This window comes from Conger conger, chromosome 9 (genome assembly GCF_963514075.1).
Source record: "Conger conger chromosome 9, fConCon1.1, whole genome shotgun sequence".
Lineage (NCBI taxonomy): Eukaryota > Metazoa > Chordata > Actinopteri > Anguilliformes > Congridae > Conger > Conger conger.
This window is the reverse complement of record NC_083768.1, coordinates 61,378,219-61,398,218: the sequence shown is the minus strand read 5'-3', so window position 1 is coordinate 61,398,218 and position 20,000 is coordinate 61,378,219. Positions and strand designations below refer to the sequence as shown.

The following is a 20,000-nucleotide window of genomic DNA, read 5'->3' as shown; positions in this document are numbered from 1 at the left end:
ACCCCCGCAGGCCCTGAGAAGGTCTACGAGGTGAGCAGACGAACCTCAGGTACCCCCATTTCCGTGTGGATGGTGAGAGGGGTGAGATTTGGTTGGCACTCAGGAGAAAGGACTGTTCATCTGCACATGGCACAGTTGAACATAGTAAATTATAGCTTATAGAAGTGTCACGTTTCAGGTCTGTCTCGCCATGTTTTATGTTTATTCATTTTGTATTAGTCTTGTATTGTCTTTTCATGTATTTTGTTAGTCTAGGTTCGTCATGTTTAGTTATGTTTCGTTACGATTTATTTTCTTGTCATGTTTAGTTATGTCTTGTTACGATTTATTTTCTTGTCATGTCTAGTTATGTTTTCATACGATTATATTACCTGGTTATGTTTAGTGGTTATCGTCTTAGTTTCGCTTTGTGTTATGTTTTGATGCATGTTTATTGTTACGTTTACTGGTCGTTGTTATGCATACACTTTTACATGTTTTTCCGCAAACCTTGCGTTCCGCCTTTTCTCTCTCTCTCTCTCTCTCTCTCTCTCTCTTTCTGTCATTCACTCCCTAATTGTTTCCATTTGTCTATTTACTAAAACTACTAATGCTAGATCAGGATTGGGTAGAAACTAACAAACTAATCATGTGTTCATGTTACCTTACGTTTCTCGTGCATGTCATTTACTAATTTACTAATGCTAGGGCAGGATAGGTTTATTACTAATCTCCTTGTTAAACTTGTCATCCATCGCACCTGTTTTCCATTTCCTTGCTACGCTCTAACTAATTGTCTGCACCTGTCTACACCCGCATTTATAGCCCAGTCGCGCTACTGTTCACTGCGAAATTGTCTGCCTCTGTTTACCACGCAACTCTTGAGCATTTACTACCATTGATTACACGTTACGATCCAAGCCTGTTTACCGACCATTGATTATTGATTTCTGTTTTGTGACCATTGTTTTTTGACTATGTCCTCGCCTACCGTTTTTGTACTTTTGCTTTGCTGATTGTTTCATGGTTTCGACTCCCGCTTCGCCCACGACTACGCCTCTGCCTGCCGTCCGTCTGTTCATCTGCCCCGCTGACAGCTCTCCTGCTACCGGACCTCCCTGCACGTCTACCGACTACAAGTTTGCCTCTTCCCTCGGCACCGTGCTTTTTGTTTGTTTACTTTTTGTTTGGCTGGATCTACGTGTATGGACTTTGCTTGTTTTGACTACGCTCCTGGGATTCGTCCCGAATAAAGCCCTGAGGGGTCTTTATATTACTATTGTTTCTGAGTCGTGCATTTTGGGTCCAACCCCCACGCACCCGTCTCAGAACAATTTCGCCACAATGGACCCTGCTGACTCTACTGCCATGTTCCACGCCCTCCAGGAACAAGGAGCCATCGTCCGGCAGCATTCAAAAGGAATCTCCGAACTTCACCTGGAGATTTGTGAACTGTGCGCGGAGATGAAAAGGCTCGCCGTCGCAGTCCTGCCACAACCACGGGAGGAGCTTTCCCACCCACCCACATCCCCAGCGCTCAACCCCACGGGAACCTGCCACTTCCGAGAGCCCCAACAACCCCCTCCGGAGAGGTTTGGTGGAGAACCTGAGAGGTGCAAGGCTTTCCTACTACAATGCGACTTCGTGTTCAAGCAACAGCCCCAGACCTACAACAGCGACGACCGTCGGATTGGCTACGTGATGGGGCTACTCAAGGGGAGGGCGTTGGACTGGGCTACGGCGGTGTGGTCCGGGGATTCATTCCCTCCTCTTTACCCAGTCTTCGCCGATGAGATTCGGAAGGTCTTCCAACACGCATCCAGCGACCAGGAGCCATCCCAGAGAGATTGCTCTGCGCCAAGGACGGAAGACCGCGGCAGACCACTCCATCGACTTCTGCACCCTCGCGGCGGCTACTAGCTGGATCGATGCGGCGTTGGTGAATCTCTTCCTGGCCAGCCTGAATGAGACGCTCCAGGACGAGTTGGCGCGACTGGACCCCATCACCCAGTTCGACCAGCTCGTACGCACCACGATCCGCCTAGACAACCGTGCCAGACAACGTCGGTCGGAGAGACCGATCCTTCCTGGCAACCATTACCCCTGGCAGGGGCCAAGTCCTCGACTGGAGGAGCAGCAGTCTGAGGGATCCGAACCCATGGACCTGTCCCGGGCCGGTACGAGGATCTCTACCGAGGAACGAGCACGCCGCAGAACCACCGGTTCGTGCTTCTACTGTGGGAGGCCGGGTCACACCCAGGCTCGGTGCTCCTTCAAGACCAGGAGACCTGTGGAAGTAAGAGCTGTCGACAGACATGAGGGGTCTGACAGAGACAACCATCGTCCCACGCTCACGACTCTGTTAATTCTGCCCGACAGAACAACCCGGATTAACGCGCTGGTGGATTCTGGAGCGGACGCCAATCTCATTGACGAAGTGTTGGTGTCTGAACTGAACATCCCCACCCTCCCCCTACCCCACCCTGAGAACGCGCGATCGCTGGATGGAAGGACTTTCTGCCGCATGACGCACATCACTATTCCCTTACAACTGATCATTTCTGGGAACCATCGGGAGATGATCCAGTTCCGCGTCATTACATTTACATTTACATTTTAGTCATTTGACAGACGCTTTTAATCCAAAGCGACTTACAAGTTCATAGGTTCTACCATAAGTCAGAGCATCACATCCAGAAACTAGCAAAATACACAGGAAATGCTGTTCTAAACATAGTTGTCATCAGAAGTGCATTTTTTTTTTTTTTTTGTTGGGGGGGGGGGGGGGGGGGTTAGACAAGGATAGGGATATCAGAAAGGAGGGGCAAGGGAAATCAGGAGGGAGGACTAAGGTAGAGTTTGAAAAGGTGGGTTTTGAGTCTGCGTCGAAATAGGGGGAGGGATTCTGCTGTTCTGACCGTGGTAGGCAAGTCCACCACTGAGGAACCAGAACGGAAAACAGGCGTGAACGTGCAGCTCGACCACCAGGTGCACGTACAGAGGGAACCGTAAGGCGACCAGAGCTGGCAGACCGGAGTGGTCTAGCTGGGGAGCAGGGAGTGATCAGGGATTGTATGTAAGGTGGGGCAGTCCCCTTAGCAGCCTGAAATGCCAACACTAGGGCCTTGAAACGGATGCGTGCGGCAATAGGAAGCCAGTGGAGGCCAATGAGAAGCGGGGTGACATGAGCCGACCTGGGCTGACTGGTGATCAGGCAGGCTGCAGCATTCTGGACCAGCTGAAGGGGCTTGATGGCACATGCTGGGAGACCGGCTTTCTCAGTCAGGAGATGACGGATGCGGCGTATATTATTCAGAAAGAACCTGCAGGTTCTGGCAGTGGAGGATACTTGTGGAGCCAGGGTGAGGCAGTTATCAAGAGTCACCCCAAGATTCTTTGCCGTACGGGAGGAGGAAACTACAAAGTCCTCAACAGTCAATGAGAGGTCGATTGACGGAGAGGACTTAGCAGGGATGTAGAGAAGCTCAGTTTTGGCAAGGTTGGGCTTCAGGTGATGGGAAGTCATCCACGCAGAGATATCAGCCAAGCAGGCAGAGATCCGTGTGGTGATTTGGGTGTCGGGGGGGAAGGAAATGAAGAGTTGGGTGTCATCAGCGTAGGAATGATAAGAAAAGCCGTGGGAAGAGATAACAGAACCAAGAGACATGGTGTATAGCGAGAAGAGGAGAGGCCCAAGAACCGAGCCCTGCGGGACTCCAGTTTGTAGGGGTTGAGGGTCGGAGACTGCGCCCCTCCAAGTCACCTGGTAGGAGCGACCAGAGAGGTAGGAGGAAAACCAAGCGAGTGCAGAACCTGTGACACCCATCCCAGACAGCGATGAGAGCAGAATCTCATGGCTGACTGTATCGAAGGCGGCCGACAGGTCGAGGAAGATGAGGACAGAGGAGAGGGATTTTGCTTTAGCAGAGTGGAGTGCCTCAGTGACCGCGAGCAGGGCGGTTTCAGTGGAGTGGCCACTCTTGAAGCCAGACTGGTTGGGGTCATGGAGATTGTTCTGGAGAAGATAAGTGGACAGTTGGGAGCAGACCGCCCGTTCCAGAGTTTTAGCGAGAAAGGGAAGAAGAGAGACAGGCCGGTAGTTGTTCAGGGCAGAGGGGTCAAGAGTAGGTTTTTTGAGCAGGGGAGTGACTCTGGCCCTCTTCAGGGAAGAGGGCATGGTGCCGGAAGAGAGGGAGGTGTTGATTAGAGAGGAGAGAAAAGGGAGAATGTCATCAGATATAGATTGTAGGAGGGGAGAGGGGATGGGGTCAAGAGGACAGGTGGTTGGGCGGTGGGAAGTAAAGAGTTTCAGTGTGTCGGCGTCAGAGAGGGGAGAAAAGGAGGTTAGGGAGTTGGGGAGGGTAGGAGGGTCAGCAGGGGTGGAGGGTTGGGAGAAGGAATTGCGAATAGCATCGACCTTCTTTTCAAAGAAGGAGACAAAGTCATCAGGTTTGAGTGATGAGGGGGGTGGGGGGGGAGGGGGGGCCAGAAGAGAGGAGAAAGTTGAAAAAACATCCATCCAGTCCCCCAATGACCAACTCATCTTGGGATTACCCTGGCTCCAGAAACACAACCCCACGATCAACTGGAGTTCTAACCAAGTGCAAGCATGGGATCCTAAGTGCCATCTGTCCTGCTTGCGTTCCGCCCCACCACCAGCAGAGGGAGTGCCAGCTCTACCACAGACTCCCAAACCCTCCCTGGAGAGGGTCCCCACTCCTTACCATGACCTGGGCACAGTGTTCTCCAAGACACAAGCTCAGTCTTTGCCGCCTCATCGACCCTACGACTGCGCCATCGAGCTCCTTCCTGGTTCGTCACTTCCCTCAAGTCGCCTATACAACGTCTCCAGACCAGAGAGGGAGGCGATGGAGAAATACATCCGTGACTGCCTGGCTAACGGACTAATTCGCCCTTCTTCCTCTCCCGTCGGTGCGGGATTCTTCTTCGTTCAGAAGAAAGATGGCTCCCTACGCCTACAGGGAGCTGAACAACATCACGGTGAGGAACAAGTATCCTCTGCCCCTGATGGACTCTGCGTTCCACCCACTTCACGAGGCCACCATCTTCACCAAGTTGGATCTCCGCAACGCTTACCACCTGGTCCGTATCCGTGAGGGCGATGAATGGAAGACCGCCTTCAACACCTCTCTCGGACACTTTGAATACCTGGTCATGCCATTCGGTCTCACCAATGCTCCTGCTGTCTTCCAGGCCCTGGTTAATGACGTTCTTCGGGACTTGTTGGGCTGCCATGTGTTCGTCTACCTGGATGACATCTTAATTTACTCTAATAATGCCAAGGATCATGAGAACCACGTCAGGCAAGTGCTACAGAGACTTCTAGAGAACAGATTGTTCATCAAGGCGGAGAAGTGCGTCTTCCACTCTGACACAGTTGAGTTCCTTGGATTCATCCTGGAGAGGGGACGGATCAGGGCGGATCCCAAGAAGATTCTGGCGGTCACCGACTGGCCCACACCCACCTCACGTAAGCAACTCCAACGCTTCTTGGGATTCGCCAAATTCTACCGAAGGTTCATCCGATCCTATAGCCAAGTGGTCTCCCCTCTAACCAGGCTCACGTCCCCTGCGGTGCCATTCTGGTGGAGCCCCGAAGCTGAGACGGCCTTCACCAAGATCAAGAGACTGTTCTCTTCCGCTCCCATCCTGGTTCACCCCGACCCCACCCGCCAGTTTGTGGTTGAGACGGATGCTTCCGACTCGGGGGTGGGAGCTGTGCTCTCTCAGGTGGCGGCCGAGGACAACCGACTACACCCCTGCGCTTTCTTCTCCAAGAAGCTGTCCCCAACGGAGAGGAATTATGATGTCGGAAATCGCGAACTGCTGGCAGTCAAACTGGCGTTGGAGGAGTGGAGACATTGGCTGGAGGGGTCCGAGAAGCCGTTCATCGTTTGGACCGACCACAAGAACCTGGCATACCTCCAGACAGCCAAGAGGCTGAACTCCCGACAGGCCAGATGGGCACTGTTCTTCGGGAGGTTCAACTTCTCACTCACCTACCGCCCGGGTTCTAAGAACGTTAAGCCTGGCGCCCTTTCTCGCCAGTTTAACACCTGTCCTGAGCGTGAGGTTCCAGAGAACATCCTTCCGGCCTCCTGCACCGTGGGGTCCGTCACCTGGAAGATCGAGTCGGTGATCCAGAGGGCTCTACGGGAGGAACCCGATCCTAGGCCCAACCCCGGATTACGCCTATACGTTCCCACAGCCGCTCGGACACAGGTGCTGCAATGGGCCCATTCATCCCTCCTTTCCTGCCACCCCGGCTTTACCCGCACCTTGGCGGTGCTGAAGAGGAGATTCTGGTGGAGCTCCATGATCCCTGACACCAGGCGCTTCATCAAGGCATGTACCACCTGTGCCAGAAGCAAGGCCTCCCACCAAGCCCCTGCTGGTTTACTCCAACCTCTGCCTGTGCCCAGCCGACCCTGGAGCCACATCGGCGTGGACTTCGTTACCGGACTTCCCCCTTCCGAAGGTAACACCACCATCCTCACTGTGGTGGACCGATTCAGTAAGGCGGCCCACTTCATCCCCCTGCCAGGGTTACCCACTGCTCAAGAGACTGCGGAGGTACTTATCAAGGAAGTGTTCCGCATCCATGGAATCCCCTCAGACATTGTATCCGACCGGGGTCCACAATTCATTTCTCAAGTGTGGAAAGCTTTCTGCCTGGCCCTCGGTGCCACAGCCAGCCTCTCATCCAGCTACCACCCTCAATCCAATGGGCAAACCGAGAGGGCCAACCAGGATTTGGGAGCCGCGCTACGTTGTGTCTCAACCCAGAATCCGGCTTCATGGAGCAAGATGCTCACCTGGGTTGAGTATGCGCACAACACCCTTCCATGCGCCGCCACCGGAAAGTCTCCGTTCGAGATCTCTCTAGGCTACCAACCTCCATTGTTTCCCGACCAAGAAGCTGAGATCGCTGTTCCCTCCCTCTCCACCCACATGAAACGATGGGCCAAGATTTGGAGGGACGCCAAGGCCGCGCTCTTACGCACGGCAGATCGTAATCGGCGCTTTGCTGATCGCCACCGCACTCCAGCTCCGGCCTACAAACCAGGTGACTCCGTCTGGCTGTCCACTAAGGACATTCCCCTCCAAGCCACTTCCCACAAACTGCAACCCCGCTTTATTGGTCCCTTTAAAATCCACAGTATCATCAACCCTTCCTCTGTTAAACTGTCACTCCCTGCTTCCCTTAAGATTCACCCCACATTCCATGTCTCCTGTATTAAGCCTGTATCCTCTCACCCCATATGTCCCCCGGATCCCCCACCACCTCCCCCCCGCATTATTGACAACCACCCTGCATTTACTGTTAACAAACTCTTGAACATTCATAAGAGGGGCCGTGGGGTTCAATACTTGGTTGACTGGGAGGGCTATGGCCCTGAGGAGCGTTCCTGGGTCGCTCCCAGTCTCATTCTGGACAAATCGCTCATCAGAGACTTCCATCGTGACCACCCTGATGAATTCCAAGGACCGCCAGGAGTCGGTCGTTAAGGGGGGGGTCCTGTCACGTTTCAGGTCTGTCTCGCCATGTTTTATGTTTATTCATTTTGTATTAGTCTTGTATTGTCTTTTCATGTATTTTGTTAGTCTAGGTTCGTCATGTTGTTTAGTTATGTTTCGTTACGATTTATTTTCTTGTCATGTTTAGTTATGTCTCGTTACGATTTATTTTCTTGTCATGTCTAGTTATGTTTTCATACGATTATATTACCTGGTTATGTTTAGTGGTTATCGTCTTAGTTTCGCTTTGTGTTATGTTTTGATGCATGTTTATTGTTACGTTTACTGGTCGTTGTTATGCATACACTTTTACATGTTTTTCCGCAAACCTTGCGTTCCGCCTTTTCTCTTTCTCTCTTTCTCTCTTTCTCTCTCTCTCTCTCTCTCTCTCTCTTTCTGTCATTCACTCCCTAATTGTTTCCATTTGTCTATTTACTAAAACTACTAATGCTAGATCAGGATTGGGTAGAAACTAACAAACTAATCATGTGTTCATGTTACCTTACGTTTCTCGTGCATGTCATTTACTAATTTACTAATGCTAGGGCAGGATAGGTTTATTACTAACGATTACTAATCTCCTTGTTAAACTTGTCATCCATCGCACCTGTTTTCCATTTCCTTGCTACGCTCTAACTAATTGTCTGCACCTGTCTACACCCGCATTTATAGCCCAGTCGCGCTACTGTTCACTGCGAAATTGTCTGCCTCTGTTTACCACGCAACTCTTGAGCATTTACTACCATTGATTACACGTTACGATCCAAGCCTGATTATTGATTTCTGTTTTTTGACCATCGTTTGTTTTTTGATTACGTCCTCGCCTACCGTTTTTGTACTTTTGCTTTGCTGATTGTTTCATGGTTTCGACTCCCGCTTCGCCCACGACTACGCCTCTGCCTGCCGTCCGTCTGTTCGTCTGCCCCGCTGACAGCTCTCCTGCTACCGGACCTCCCTGCACGTCTACCGACTACGAGTTTGCCTCTTCCCTCGGCACCGTGCTTTTTGTTTGTTTACTTTTTGTTTGGCTGGATCTACGTGTATGGACTTTGCTTGTTTTGACTACGCTCCTGGGATTCGTCCCGAAAGCCCTGAGGGGTCTTTATATTACTATTGTTTCTGAGTCGTGCATTTTGGGTCCAACCCCCACGCACCCGTCTCAAGAAGGGCTGAACAGAGTAAAATAGGGAATCAGGTGTTGTATGAATACAAAGATAATTACAGTAAATTAATTATTTGCATAATTGATCAAATTGCCATTTTATTGTAACCATTAACACTTAGTGTCCCAATTTAGCTGAAATTCTTGTCCCATTTTACCAATCACCTTTTGGTAAAATTGGGAAGTGCTTCAAACACGTATTCACGAAAACTGTATTCGGTAAATTTGTCTAGTAAAATTAAAACACTTCTTCATAATGCAGTTCTGCAGATTGTTTTTGGTTAAACACCCTTATGCAAAAGCAAAATTCGTTACGTCACAGCGCTTACCGAGTGATTGACCTGACGTCCTTCAACGTTTTTCCGCACACTTTCTGGTTACCACAGACAATCAAAACGATTGCTTTATGTTAAATAGTGTTGTAGCAACAATTACAAGACGTTCAGTGATTGGCTGCTAATATTTAAAGAGCACAATGCCTAAAAGCTTATATGTCCCATTTTGCCTAATGTCCCAATTTACCTGACATCACATATGTGTTTAACATGTAGCCTACTTAATATTTTGCTTTAGCCTAATTTTAGAATAACTGATTTCGTGTTTCCATCTTTAGGCCTGCATGTGAATAAAGGCGGTTAGAGAAATAGCCTTCATAAACGATGCCCGAATAAACCACTTACGTTTGTATACTGAAAACTGCCTTTACAGAGAGGTTACTGTAGACAGCCGAAATAGCCTCAATTGTTAATTGCCATTAAAGTATCTTGAATCTGTTTCAATGTGCTGTAGCCTATGTAACATTATTTTCTAAAGTTTTACTTTGTTCAACCTGAAAAGAGGAACACGCGCAGGAATTGTTTCACGCGCTGGAATTACCTCACATCCGCTGTGGTCCGCTGGTCTGACCACCATGATTTTGGAGCTGCCACATCCCATTCTTACACAGAAAAATCTCTCAAATGCGTCTGTGTCATGTAGCTACGGTTTGAATCAACTAACTGTATAGGGACACTAAAGAACGTCTGAAAAGCTGTCACATTCTTATACATGATCCGAAAAAGCACGAACGACGTTGCCATGGACGCACTGCGTTGCCAGGTGCCGTTGCCACAATAAATCTGACCCAGTTGCGGAGTTGACAATCCGCACTCAATAAGGGCCATGACCCCCAACCCAGGCAGAATGAATGCATAGGCTTTAGGATAGTCATTATAAAGGGCTAGGCTTATCATCACTCCATAATACTGAATCGTTAGATGACATCATCATGATGAAGGCTAGGCTACATGTTCACGAGCCTAATAATGTGATTCAGCTATTCAATATTACGCTGAAATAAAAAATCCTTTTACAAAATAGAATGTGCACTCTGGTCTTCATTATCCATTAAGTTTATGAATTATTGTTGGAATGTATTTTTCATTTCTTATAATTGCCTATATTGTTCATTTATACCTCTTTCTATCTAATGAAATTACATTTAAGTCAATGACAAAATAAAAGGTGTCCTAGAGTTTTCATTATCCAGGAAAACCAAAGTAACTTTTTAATGAATTATTATTGGAATGTATTGTTCATTCACAAGAATAGCCTACATCAGGCGGCTTGTGGCGTAGTGGTTAAGGCAGGGGTCGGCAACCCGCGGCTCTAGAGCCGCATGCGGCTCTTTAGCGCCCCTCTAGTGGCTCCCTGGAGCCTCTTCAAAAATGTATGAAAATGGATGGGGGGGATATATTTTTTGTTTTAATATGGTTTCTGTAGGAGGACAAACATTCTTAACGTTTTCCAATGCTGTAAAAATGTGCATAATAAACATTAAATTTCAACATTTCTGTCAACGAAGATTTGCGTCATAGCCTGCGACACACGTTTCAGCGCGGCGCCGTGCCAGGCAGGTGGCTGTTGTAAACAAACCGGCGGGTGTGTCATGGGCCATGGATCCCAAAGGGAAAAAGAGAAAGATGGCTGGTGAGAACAGAGGATTCAAGGAAGAATGGACCGAATCATTTGCTTTCATTGCCAATGCGGAAGGATTGCCTGCATGTTTGCTTTGTAATGAGAAGTTGTCGAACAACAAAAAGAGTAATTTGGAAAGACATTTCCAGGGAAGGCATGCTACATTTGCAGCCGACTACCCAGTCGGGAGTGAGAGAAAAAGTGCGATTGCAGTACTTCTGGAGAAATTAGAGGAGCGCAAAGATAGATTTAAGAAGTGGATTGCATCTCCAAACTCCACTACTGCTGCAAGTTTTGTTGCAACCCGAGAGATAATAAAGCGGGGAAAACCGTTCACGGATGGTGATTACATGAAGGATTCATTCATCAGAATATCAGAGCACCTATTTTCAGACTTCAAAAACAAAACCGAGATAATCCAGAAAATTAAAGACATGCCTCTCTCCGCAAAGACGGTGAAAGAAAGGGCCATTAAAATGGCAGGCGACATCACCAATCGGCAAATCAAGGACATTAATTCAGCTCCATCGTCCATTCTGTTTTTGTTTTTTTAGAATCCTCAAAATAAAAATGACACCAAAAATCTGATTTCTTTACTGTATTTCTATAATTTCATCAATGCAACGAAACATAATACATTAATATTGTAATGGAAGTTAAACTTAAAGCACCAAATATCGTACAGCAGAGTGGTCACGTGGTGTGTCATTCTCTCCAGGATGCGCTGCAGGGAAAATAAACATTTAATCATGAATGCTCATTATGTATTTGTAGCCTACTTAGTCATTTTGATAGTAGGCTAATATAGCTAATATACACTTACAGCCTGTGTTGCCTTCATATAAGCCTTATATAAGGCTTTTAATTTTTTGCGGCTCCGGACAGATTTGTTTTTTGTCTTTTTGGTCCAATATGGCTATTTGAACATTTTGGGTTGCCGACCCCTGGGTTAAGGTAAATGACTGGGACACGCAAGGTTGGTGGTTCCAATCCCGGTGTAGCCACAATATGATCCGCACAGCCGTTTGGCCCTTAACCCTGCATTGGGGAGGATTGTCTCCTGCTTAGTCAAATCAACTGTACGTCGCTCTGGATAAGAGCGTCCGCCAAATGCCAATAATGTAATGTAATGTAATGTACATCGTTCATTTCTACCTCTTTCTATTTCACGAAATTGCATTTAAGCCAGTGTGTTATAGGCTGTATGTGGATTTCGCTCATCGGATATTTCAAACGTGTGACTTCTATACTCCGGGTCAACAGGTGGCAGCAGCGACTGCTCTGTTTGTGGTATTTTAAACACAAAAACACCGAAGAAGAGCATGCAGGGTGGTTGGTGTTTTACATGTGTCTGTGTGGTGGTGTAGCTAATGACACTGGTCCAAACGCTGCCTGTAATGGATAACATGCGAGCCCGCATCCATTAAAATATTGACCACAACGAGAAAGACTCCTGGCCAGAACACGACGATCGTGAGCGCTATTAATCTGCCTACTCTTGAGTGAATGCCTTTTTACTGCGCGGCTCTAACATTAGCAAACCAGGCAATTCAGTCGTTGGCTGCGTAAATGTCATTGTGTCGTCTATAGTCACGATCTTCTGTAACGAAACCATTACTGAAGCATTCGCTGCTATCTCGCCGTAATACAGAATAATGCTACTTCATACAGAAAAACCACTATGCTTTTGCTATAGCTGAAGCAGCCAAAACCAAATGAGGAAATGCTGTTTAACCGATGTTATCTTTAGCGGTTCGTGTCTGTGGACGGTAACAGGGGGCAGAATCTGACGTACGCTAAAAATGTATGCCATAATGTAATTCATTCATGGTATTATGTCTGTGTTGATATCAGTGACCAGTATTTCTGTTTAGAAATGTGTTTATATGTTTGGACCTGTCCTTATGTGTCCGCAGGTGTCTATTATAACGGGTTCATCTCTGGAGGTTCGGGATGGCGTTGGCTCTGTTCCGGCTGTGTCAGAGAGGCGGTGGTTTGCTGCTTGGCCGCGCTTTGTGCGCCGGGGTGGTACTAAACCCGCAGGTTCGGCACAGTTCCCGTTGCTATCTGACCTTCCCACTGTCAGTGTGCGTCAGACTGGGCCAGAGCAGGGCAGTCCGTAGGTACAGTGATTTGGTGGGGGAGGAGCAGGGACCCACCCCAGGGGATTCTGAGGAGAACAGACTGATACCCAACCCCGCCCTGACAGAACTGCCCTTCCCTAACCTCCCTGCATCACAGGAGGGTGAGTAAAGAGGGGGGGGGGGTTAAACCTGCGGACACCGCGGCCCTCCGGGACTGGAGTTAAACCTGCGGACACCGCGGCCCTCCAGGACTGGAGTTAAACCCGCAGACACTGCGGCCCTCCAGGACTGGAGTTAAACCTGCAGACACTGCGGCCCTCCAGGACTGGAGTTAAACCTGCGGACACCGCGGCCCTCCAGGACTGGAGTTAAACCCGCAGACACTGCGGCCCTCCAGGACTGGAGTTAAACCCGCAGACACTGCGGCCCTCCAGGACTGGAGTTAAACCCGCAGACACTGCGGCCCTCCAGGACTGGAGTTAAACCCGCAGACACTGCGGCCCTCCAGGACTGGAGTTAAGCCTGCAGACACTGCGGCCCTCCAGGACTGGAGTTAAACCTGCAGACACTGCGGCCCTCCAGGACTGGAGTTAAGCCTGCAGACACTGCGGCCCTCCAGGACTGGAGTTAAACCTGCAGACACTGCGGCCCTCCAGGACTGGAGTTAAGCCTGCAGACACTGCGGCCCTCCAGGACTGGAGTTAAGCCTGCAGACACTGCGGCCCTCCAGGACTGGAGTTTGTTACCCCTGGTGGAGATGCGTTCGGGTAATGCTGAGGTTCTGAAACGGTGTCTGTGTTTGACTGGCGGTACAGGTCTAGACGGAGCTCCGCCCCTTTCGCCCTTCGAGGAGATCTGCGATGAGGAGGCGCTGCAGATTGTAGCCCTGCCCCCTCTGCCACCCTCCGCCCCCTCCCTCAGAGATTACGTCGACCAATCAGAGACTCTCAGCACGCTGGTGCACTTAGGTCCTTCTTTAATTTTCATTGGTCAAAATAACTGGATTTAAAAATATGTGATCAGATGTGTAGAGGGGAGTATTTATGTTTAGGGAGTGTGTGTTTGTTGGTGCAAATGTGTGCGTACCTGAGTGTGCAGGTGTCTGTGTCGTGTATACCTGTGCAGGTGTGTATATGGTGTGTACCTGTGCAGGTGTGTATATGATGTGTACCTATGTGTTCCTGTGCAGGTGTGTATATGGTGTGTATGTGTCGTGTGTACCTGTGCAGGTGTGTATGTGTCGTGTATACCTGTGCAGGTGTGTATTGTGTGTTCCTGTGCAGGTGTGTATATGGTGTGTACCTGTGCAGGTGTGTATATGGTGTGTAGCTGTGTATATGGTGTGTATGTGTTGTGTGTACCTGTGCAGGTGTGTATATGGTGTGTACCTGTGTGTACCTGTGCAGGTGTGTATATGGTGTGTACCTGTGTGTACCTGTGCAGGTGTGTATATTGTGTGTACCTGTGTAGGTGTGTATATGGTGTGTATGTGTTGTGTGTACCTGTGCAGGTGTGTATATGGTGTGTACCTGTGCAGGTGTGTATATGATGTGTACCTATGTGTTCCTGTGCAGGTGTGTATATGGTGTGTATGTGTCGTGTGTACCTGTGCAGGTGTGTATGTGTCGTGTATACCTGTGCAGGTGTGTATTGTGTGTTCCTGTGCAGGTGTGTATATGGTGTGTACCTGTGCAGGTGTGTATATGGTGTGTACCTGTGTAGCTGTGTATATGGTGTGTATGTGTTGTGTGTACCGTGCAGGTGTGTATATGGTGTGTACCTGTGTGTACCTGTGCAGGTGTGTATATGGTGTGTACCTGTGTGTACCTGTGCAGGTGTGTATATGGTGTGTACCTGTGTGTACCTGTGCAGGTGTGTATATGGTGTGTACCTGTGTGTACCTGTGTAGGTGTGTATATGGTGTGTATGTGTTGTGTGTACCTGTGCAGGTGTGTACCTGTGTGTACCTGTGCAGGTGTGTATATGGTGTGTACCTGTGTGTACCTGTGCAGGTGTGTATATGGTGTGTATGTGTTGTGTGTACCTGTGCAGGTGTGTATATGGTGTGTACCTGTGCAGGTGTGTATATGGTGTGTACCTGTGTGTACCTGTGCAGGTGTGTATATGGTGTGTACCTGTGTGTACCTGTGCAGGTGTGTATATGGTGTGTATGTGTTGTGTGTACCTGTGCAGGTGTGTATATGGTGTGTACCTGTGCAGGTGTGTATATGGTGTGTACCTGTGTGTACCTGTGCAGGTGTGTATATGGTGTGTACCCGTGTGTACCTGTGCAGGTGTGTATATGGTGTGTACCTGTGTGTACCTGTGCAGGTGTGTATATGGTGTGTATGTGTTGTGTGTACCTGTGCAGGTGTGTATATGGTGTGTACCTGTGTGTACCTGGGCAGGTGTGTATATAGTGTGTACCTGTGTGTACCTGTGCAGGTGTGTATATGGTGTGTACCTGTGTGTACCTGTGCAGGTGTGTATATGGTGTGTATGTGTTGTGTGTACCTGTGCAGGTGTGTATATGGTGTGTATGTGTTGTGTGTACCTGTGCAGGTGTGTATATGGTGTGTACCTGTGTAGGTGTGTATATGGTGTGTATGTGTTGTGTGTACCTGTGTGTACCTGTGCAGGTGTGTATATGGTGTGTACCTGTGTGTACCTGTGCAGGTGTGTATATGGTGTGTACCTGTGTGTACCTGTGCAGGTGTGTATATGGTGTGTACCTGTGTGTACCTGTGCTGGTGTGTATGTGTTGTGTGTACCTGTGCAGGTGTGTATATGGTGTGTACCTGTGTGTACCTGTGCAGGTGTGTATATGGTGTGTACCTGTGTGTACCTGTGCAGGTGTGTATATGGTGTGTACCTGTGTAGGTGTGTATATGGTGTGTATGTGTTGTGTGTACCTGTGCAGGTGTGTATATGGTGTGTACCTGTGTGTACCTGTGCAGGTGTGTATATGGTGTGTACCTGTGTGTACCTGTGCAGGTGTGTATATGGTGTGTACCTGTGTAGGTGTGTATATGGTGTGTATGTGTTGTGTGTACCTGTGCAGGTGTGTATATGGTGTGTACCTGTGTGTACCTGTGCAGGTGTGTATATGGTGTGTACCTGTGTGTACCTGTGCAGGTGTGTATATGGTGTGTACCTGTGTGTACCTGTGCAGGTGTGTATATGGTGTGTACCTGTGTGTACCTGTGCAGGTGTGTATATGGTGTGTACCTGTGTGTACCTGGGCAGGTGTGTATATGGTGTGTACCTGTGTGTACCTGTGCAGGTGTGTATATGGTGTGTACCTGTGTGTACCTGTGCAGGTGTGTATATGGTGTGTACCTGTGCAGGTGTGTATATGGTGTGTACCTGTGTGTACCTGTGCAGGTGTGTATATGGTGTGTACCTGTGTGTACCTGTGCAGGTGTGTATATGGTGTGTACCTGTGCAGGTGTGTATATGGTGTGTACCTGTGTGTACCTGTGCAGGTGTGTATATGGTGTGTACCTGTGTGTACCTGTGCAGGTGTGGACCTCTCGAAGCTGCAGGCTCGGCGGGGAGTGGGCTCCCTGCTGCTGCGTTTGGGGCTGAAGGATCTCCAGGACAGGCTGCTGTTCCTCAGAGACCTGGGCCTGCAAGAGCCCCAGCTGGGCCCCCTCCTCACGCACAACCCCTTCATCCTCACAGAGACCCTGCACAACCTACGCGCCAGGTGAGACCCTGCACAACCTACGCGCCAGGTGAGACCCTGCACAACCTATGCGCCAGGTGAAGGCGGGGGGGGGTCTCATTACTGCATCAATGAGTGAACTTTGACCGTGTTTATTTGTGTGTTTCTTCTTCAGTCAGGACTGCATCTTTGGTTCAGTGAATATTAATGTGTGTATGCATGCGTGTGTTGCAGGGTGTTGTATCTGCAGTCAAAGCGGTTCCGCCTGGAGGACGTGGGCTCCATGGTGAGCAGGGCTCCCTACCTCCTCAGCTTCAGTGTGCAGAGACTGGACAACAGGCTGGGCTTCTACCAGCGCCTGCTGCAGCTCAGTCCCCACAAGGTACACACTTACACACTCCCACACACACTCACACACTTACACACACACTTACACTCACACTCACACACACACACACTTACTCGCACACTCACACACTTACACACACACACACACTTACTCGCACACTCACACACTTACACACACACACTTACACACACACATTTACACACATTTACACACACACACACTTACACACTTACTCACACACTCACACACTTACACACACACTCACTCACACATTTACACACACTTACACACACTCTCACACACACTTACACACACACACACACACACACACACATTTACACACTTACACACTTATACACTCACACACACATACACACTCACACACTTACACACTACACACACACACTTACACACCTATACACTTACACACACACTTACACACTCACACACACACTTACACACTCACTTACACACTTACACACTCCCACACACACTCACACACTTACACACATACTTACACTCACACTCACACACACACACACACTTACACACACACTTACTCGCACACTCACACACTTACACACACACACTTACACACACACATTTACACACATTTACACACACTTACACACTTACTCACACACTCACACACTTACACACACACTCACTCACACATTTACACACACTTACACACACTCTCACACACACTTACACACACACACACACACACACACACTTACACACTTACACACTTATACACTCACACACACATACACACTCACACACTTACACACACACACTTACACACCTATACACTTACACACACACTTACACACTCACACACACACTTACACACTCACTTACACACTTACATTCTCACACACACACACACACACACACACTCTCTCACACACACACTTACACACTCACACACACACACACTCTCTCTCAAACACTTACACACTACACACACACACTTACACACCTATACACTTACACACACACACACACTTACACACTCACTTACATACTCACACACACACACACACACACACACACACACACTCTCTCTCACACACACACTTACACACACACACACACACACACACACATTCACACACACTTACACACTCACTTACACACTTACATACTCACACACACACACACACACACTCTCTCTCACACACACACACACACCTACACACACACACACACACACACACACACACACTCTCTCTCACACACACACTTACACACACACACACACACACACACTCTCTCTCTCACACACACTTACACACACACACACACACACACACACACTCTCTCTCACACACACACCTACACACTCTCACACACACACACACACACTCTCTCTCACACACACACTTACACACACACACACATTCACACACACTTACACACTCACATACACACACACTCTCTCTCACACACACACTTACACACTCACACACACACACACACACTCTCTCTCACACACACACTTACACACTCACACACACACTCACACACACACACACACACACACACACACACTCTCTCTCACACACACACTTACACACTCACACACACACTCACACACACACACACACACACACATTCACACACTGACACACGCACACTCACCCATATGTGTGTGTGATTTTTGCTTCCAGACTCGCGATATCGTGACTCGTCTTCCTCGCCTTCTGTGTGGCAGTCTGGAGCCGGTGAAGGAGAACCTGAAAGTAGGTGATTATTCCGGAACCTTCCGTCATAGCGCATTTCATTCCGGAACCTTCTGTCCTAGCGCGTTTTATTCCAGAACCTTCTGTGTTTTTTTCTCCCTGCAGGTGTGTGAGCTGGAGCTTGGGTTTCGCCCAAACGAAATTCAGCACATCGTCACGACGATCCCCAAACTGCTGACAGCCAATAAGAAGAGGCTGACGGAGACATTCAACTATGTCCACAACACGATGGGCATCTCTCATGCGCTGATCGTCAAATTCCCCCAGGTCAGTTTCAGCTCGACCAGTTCAACCATCTTTGTGTTATTGATGATGGGGAGTTCTTTTTTTTACATTATAAAAAATAAAATTGAATTGAAATTAAAATCATTATATGATCTTGTTTAATGCTATTTGCTCCCATGCTGCTTTGTGTGTGGCTGACAGGTGCTGAACAGCAGCCTGCTGTGCATCCGGGAGAGACACCTGTTCCTCAGGTACTTGGGGAAGGCCCAGTACGATCCAGCCCTGCCAGGCTACCTGCCTCTGGACCGCCTCGTGTCCCTCCCGGACCGGGAGTTCTGCTGCCAGCTGGCCTCGGCCTCCCTGCAGGACTTTGAGCTCTTCCAGAAGACACTGTAGTGGCCGACCGCTGGTCCTGCCCTGGGCTTCACACCGTAGCCTCTGGTCCTGACGTCTCAGGCTGCCCAGTTTAGATGAGGCATTTCAGTGGCCTTCTGCAGCCCAGAGAATGTGTGTTACCAGCCAAGGGATGTAATCTGTTTGCACTGATTGCAGAAATCAGTGAGAGGGAACTGTTACTTTCAGACAAAGACAGGCAGAGTGACATCTGGGGGCAGCTGAAAGATGGATAGCAATAAAATCAAATGCTTACTATTTGTCTCCGCTCTGCAGGGTATGGTTCTGTGTACAATGTAATATGTGAAATATTACTTTTTACATTAAAGAAGTTTAAAATGAAAAATAATTGTCCGTGTCATATGCCGTAATTTCATATTTGACCTTTCAAATGCTCAGGTAGCAGCTGCAAGTATTTGCTTACTTTTTTGTTTACTCGGTTTTTCTTTTTCGGTTTCAATTTCGGGCTGAATAAACCTCCATTTTCAGTTTTCATTTTCAACTTTTATTTTAATGTTGAGCTATAATGGAATAATCCTGTATAATTACCATGCTAATTTTGAATGTCCGATTGTTTTCATGGAGGAAACCCACCGCTGGGGGCCCTATCTCATATACGTCGTTAACATCCGTTAGCTCGATTAGATGGGCCTAGTTGATGTTTTTAGATAAAGTCAGGACGTTCGGTTTTATAAAGGGATTTCACAATTTAGACGGGCATGTTGCTGGGACAACAGTGTCACAAACCTGCAAACCCCCAGGTTTAAGGTTAAGTTAGAAGGATAGCATGTACGTAGCCAATACAAACTACCTGGTGAAATCACACTCGGGCAATAGAAATGAACGCAGCTTTTGTAAGCGAGGTTCGATGAACGAGGCAGCTTTGTAAGATTAGCAC

The 20,000-nt window shown here is 48.5% G+C and overlaps 2 protein-coding genes across 2 annotated transcripts in view; one reads left to right on the top strand and one right to left on the bottom strand.

Annotated features, from left to right (window-relative positions):
- stmnd1 (stathmin domain containing 1) overlaps positions 1-9,692 on the bottom strand; it is a 12,776-nt gene extending 3,084 nt beyond the window's left edge. Inside the window, exon 1 of the mRNA XM_061256085.1 lies at positions 9,557-9,692. Coding sequence (XP_061112069.1) covers positions 9,557-9,616 — 60 coding nt within the window. The 5' untranslated portion in view covers positions 9,617-9,692. The remainder of the gene's footprint in view (positions 1-9,556) is intronic.
- Positions 9,693-11,926: 2,234 nt separating this feature from the next.
- Positions 11,927-19,451, top strand: mterf3 (mitochondrial transcription termination factor 3). The gene is made up of 8 exons (XM_061255534.1): positions 11,927-12,109; positions 12,553-12,881; positions 13,536-13,688; positions 16,243-16,429; positions 16,622-16,769; positions 18,413-18,484; positions 18,590-18,751; positions 18,911-19,451. The coding sequence occupies exons 2-8, from the start codon at positions 12,590-12,592 to the stop codon at positions 19,103-19,105; spliced, it is 1,209 nt and encodes a 402-aa protein (XP_061111518.1). The 5' UTR covers positions 11,927-12,109; positions 12,553-12,589; the 3' UTR covers positions 19,106-19,451.
- The last annotated feature ends 549 nt before the right edge of the window (positions 19,452-20,000 follow it).

What these genes read in the sequence shown, in the direction of transcription:
- mterf3 (XM_061255534.1), top strand. Translation starts at nt 12,590, where the DNA reads ATGGCGTTGGCTCTGTTCCGGCTGTGTCAGAGAGGCGGTGGTTTGCTG. An exon ending in CTGCACAACCTACGCGCCAG is followed by an intron (nt 16,430 to 16,621) that starts GTGAGACCCTGC and finishes CGTGTGTTGCAG; the next exon opens with GGTGTTGTATCTGCAGTCAA. An exon ending in CGGTGAAGGAGAACCTGAAA is followed by an intron (nt 18,485 to 18,589) that starts GTAGGTGATTAT and finishes TTCTCCCTGCAG; the next exon opens with GTGTGTGAGCTGGAGCTTGG.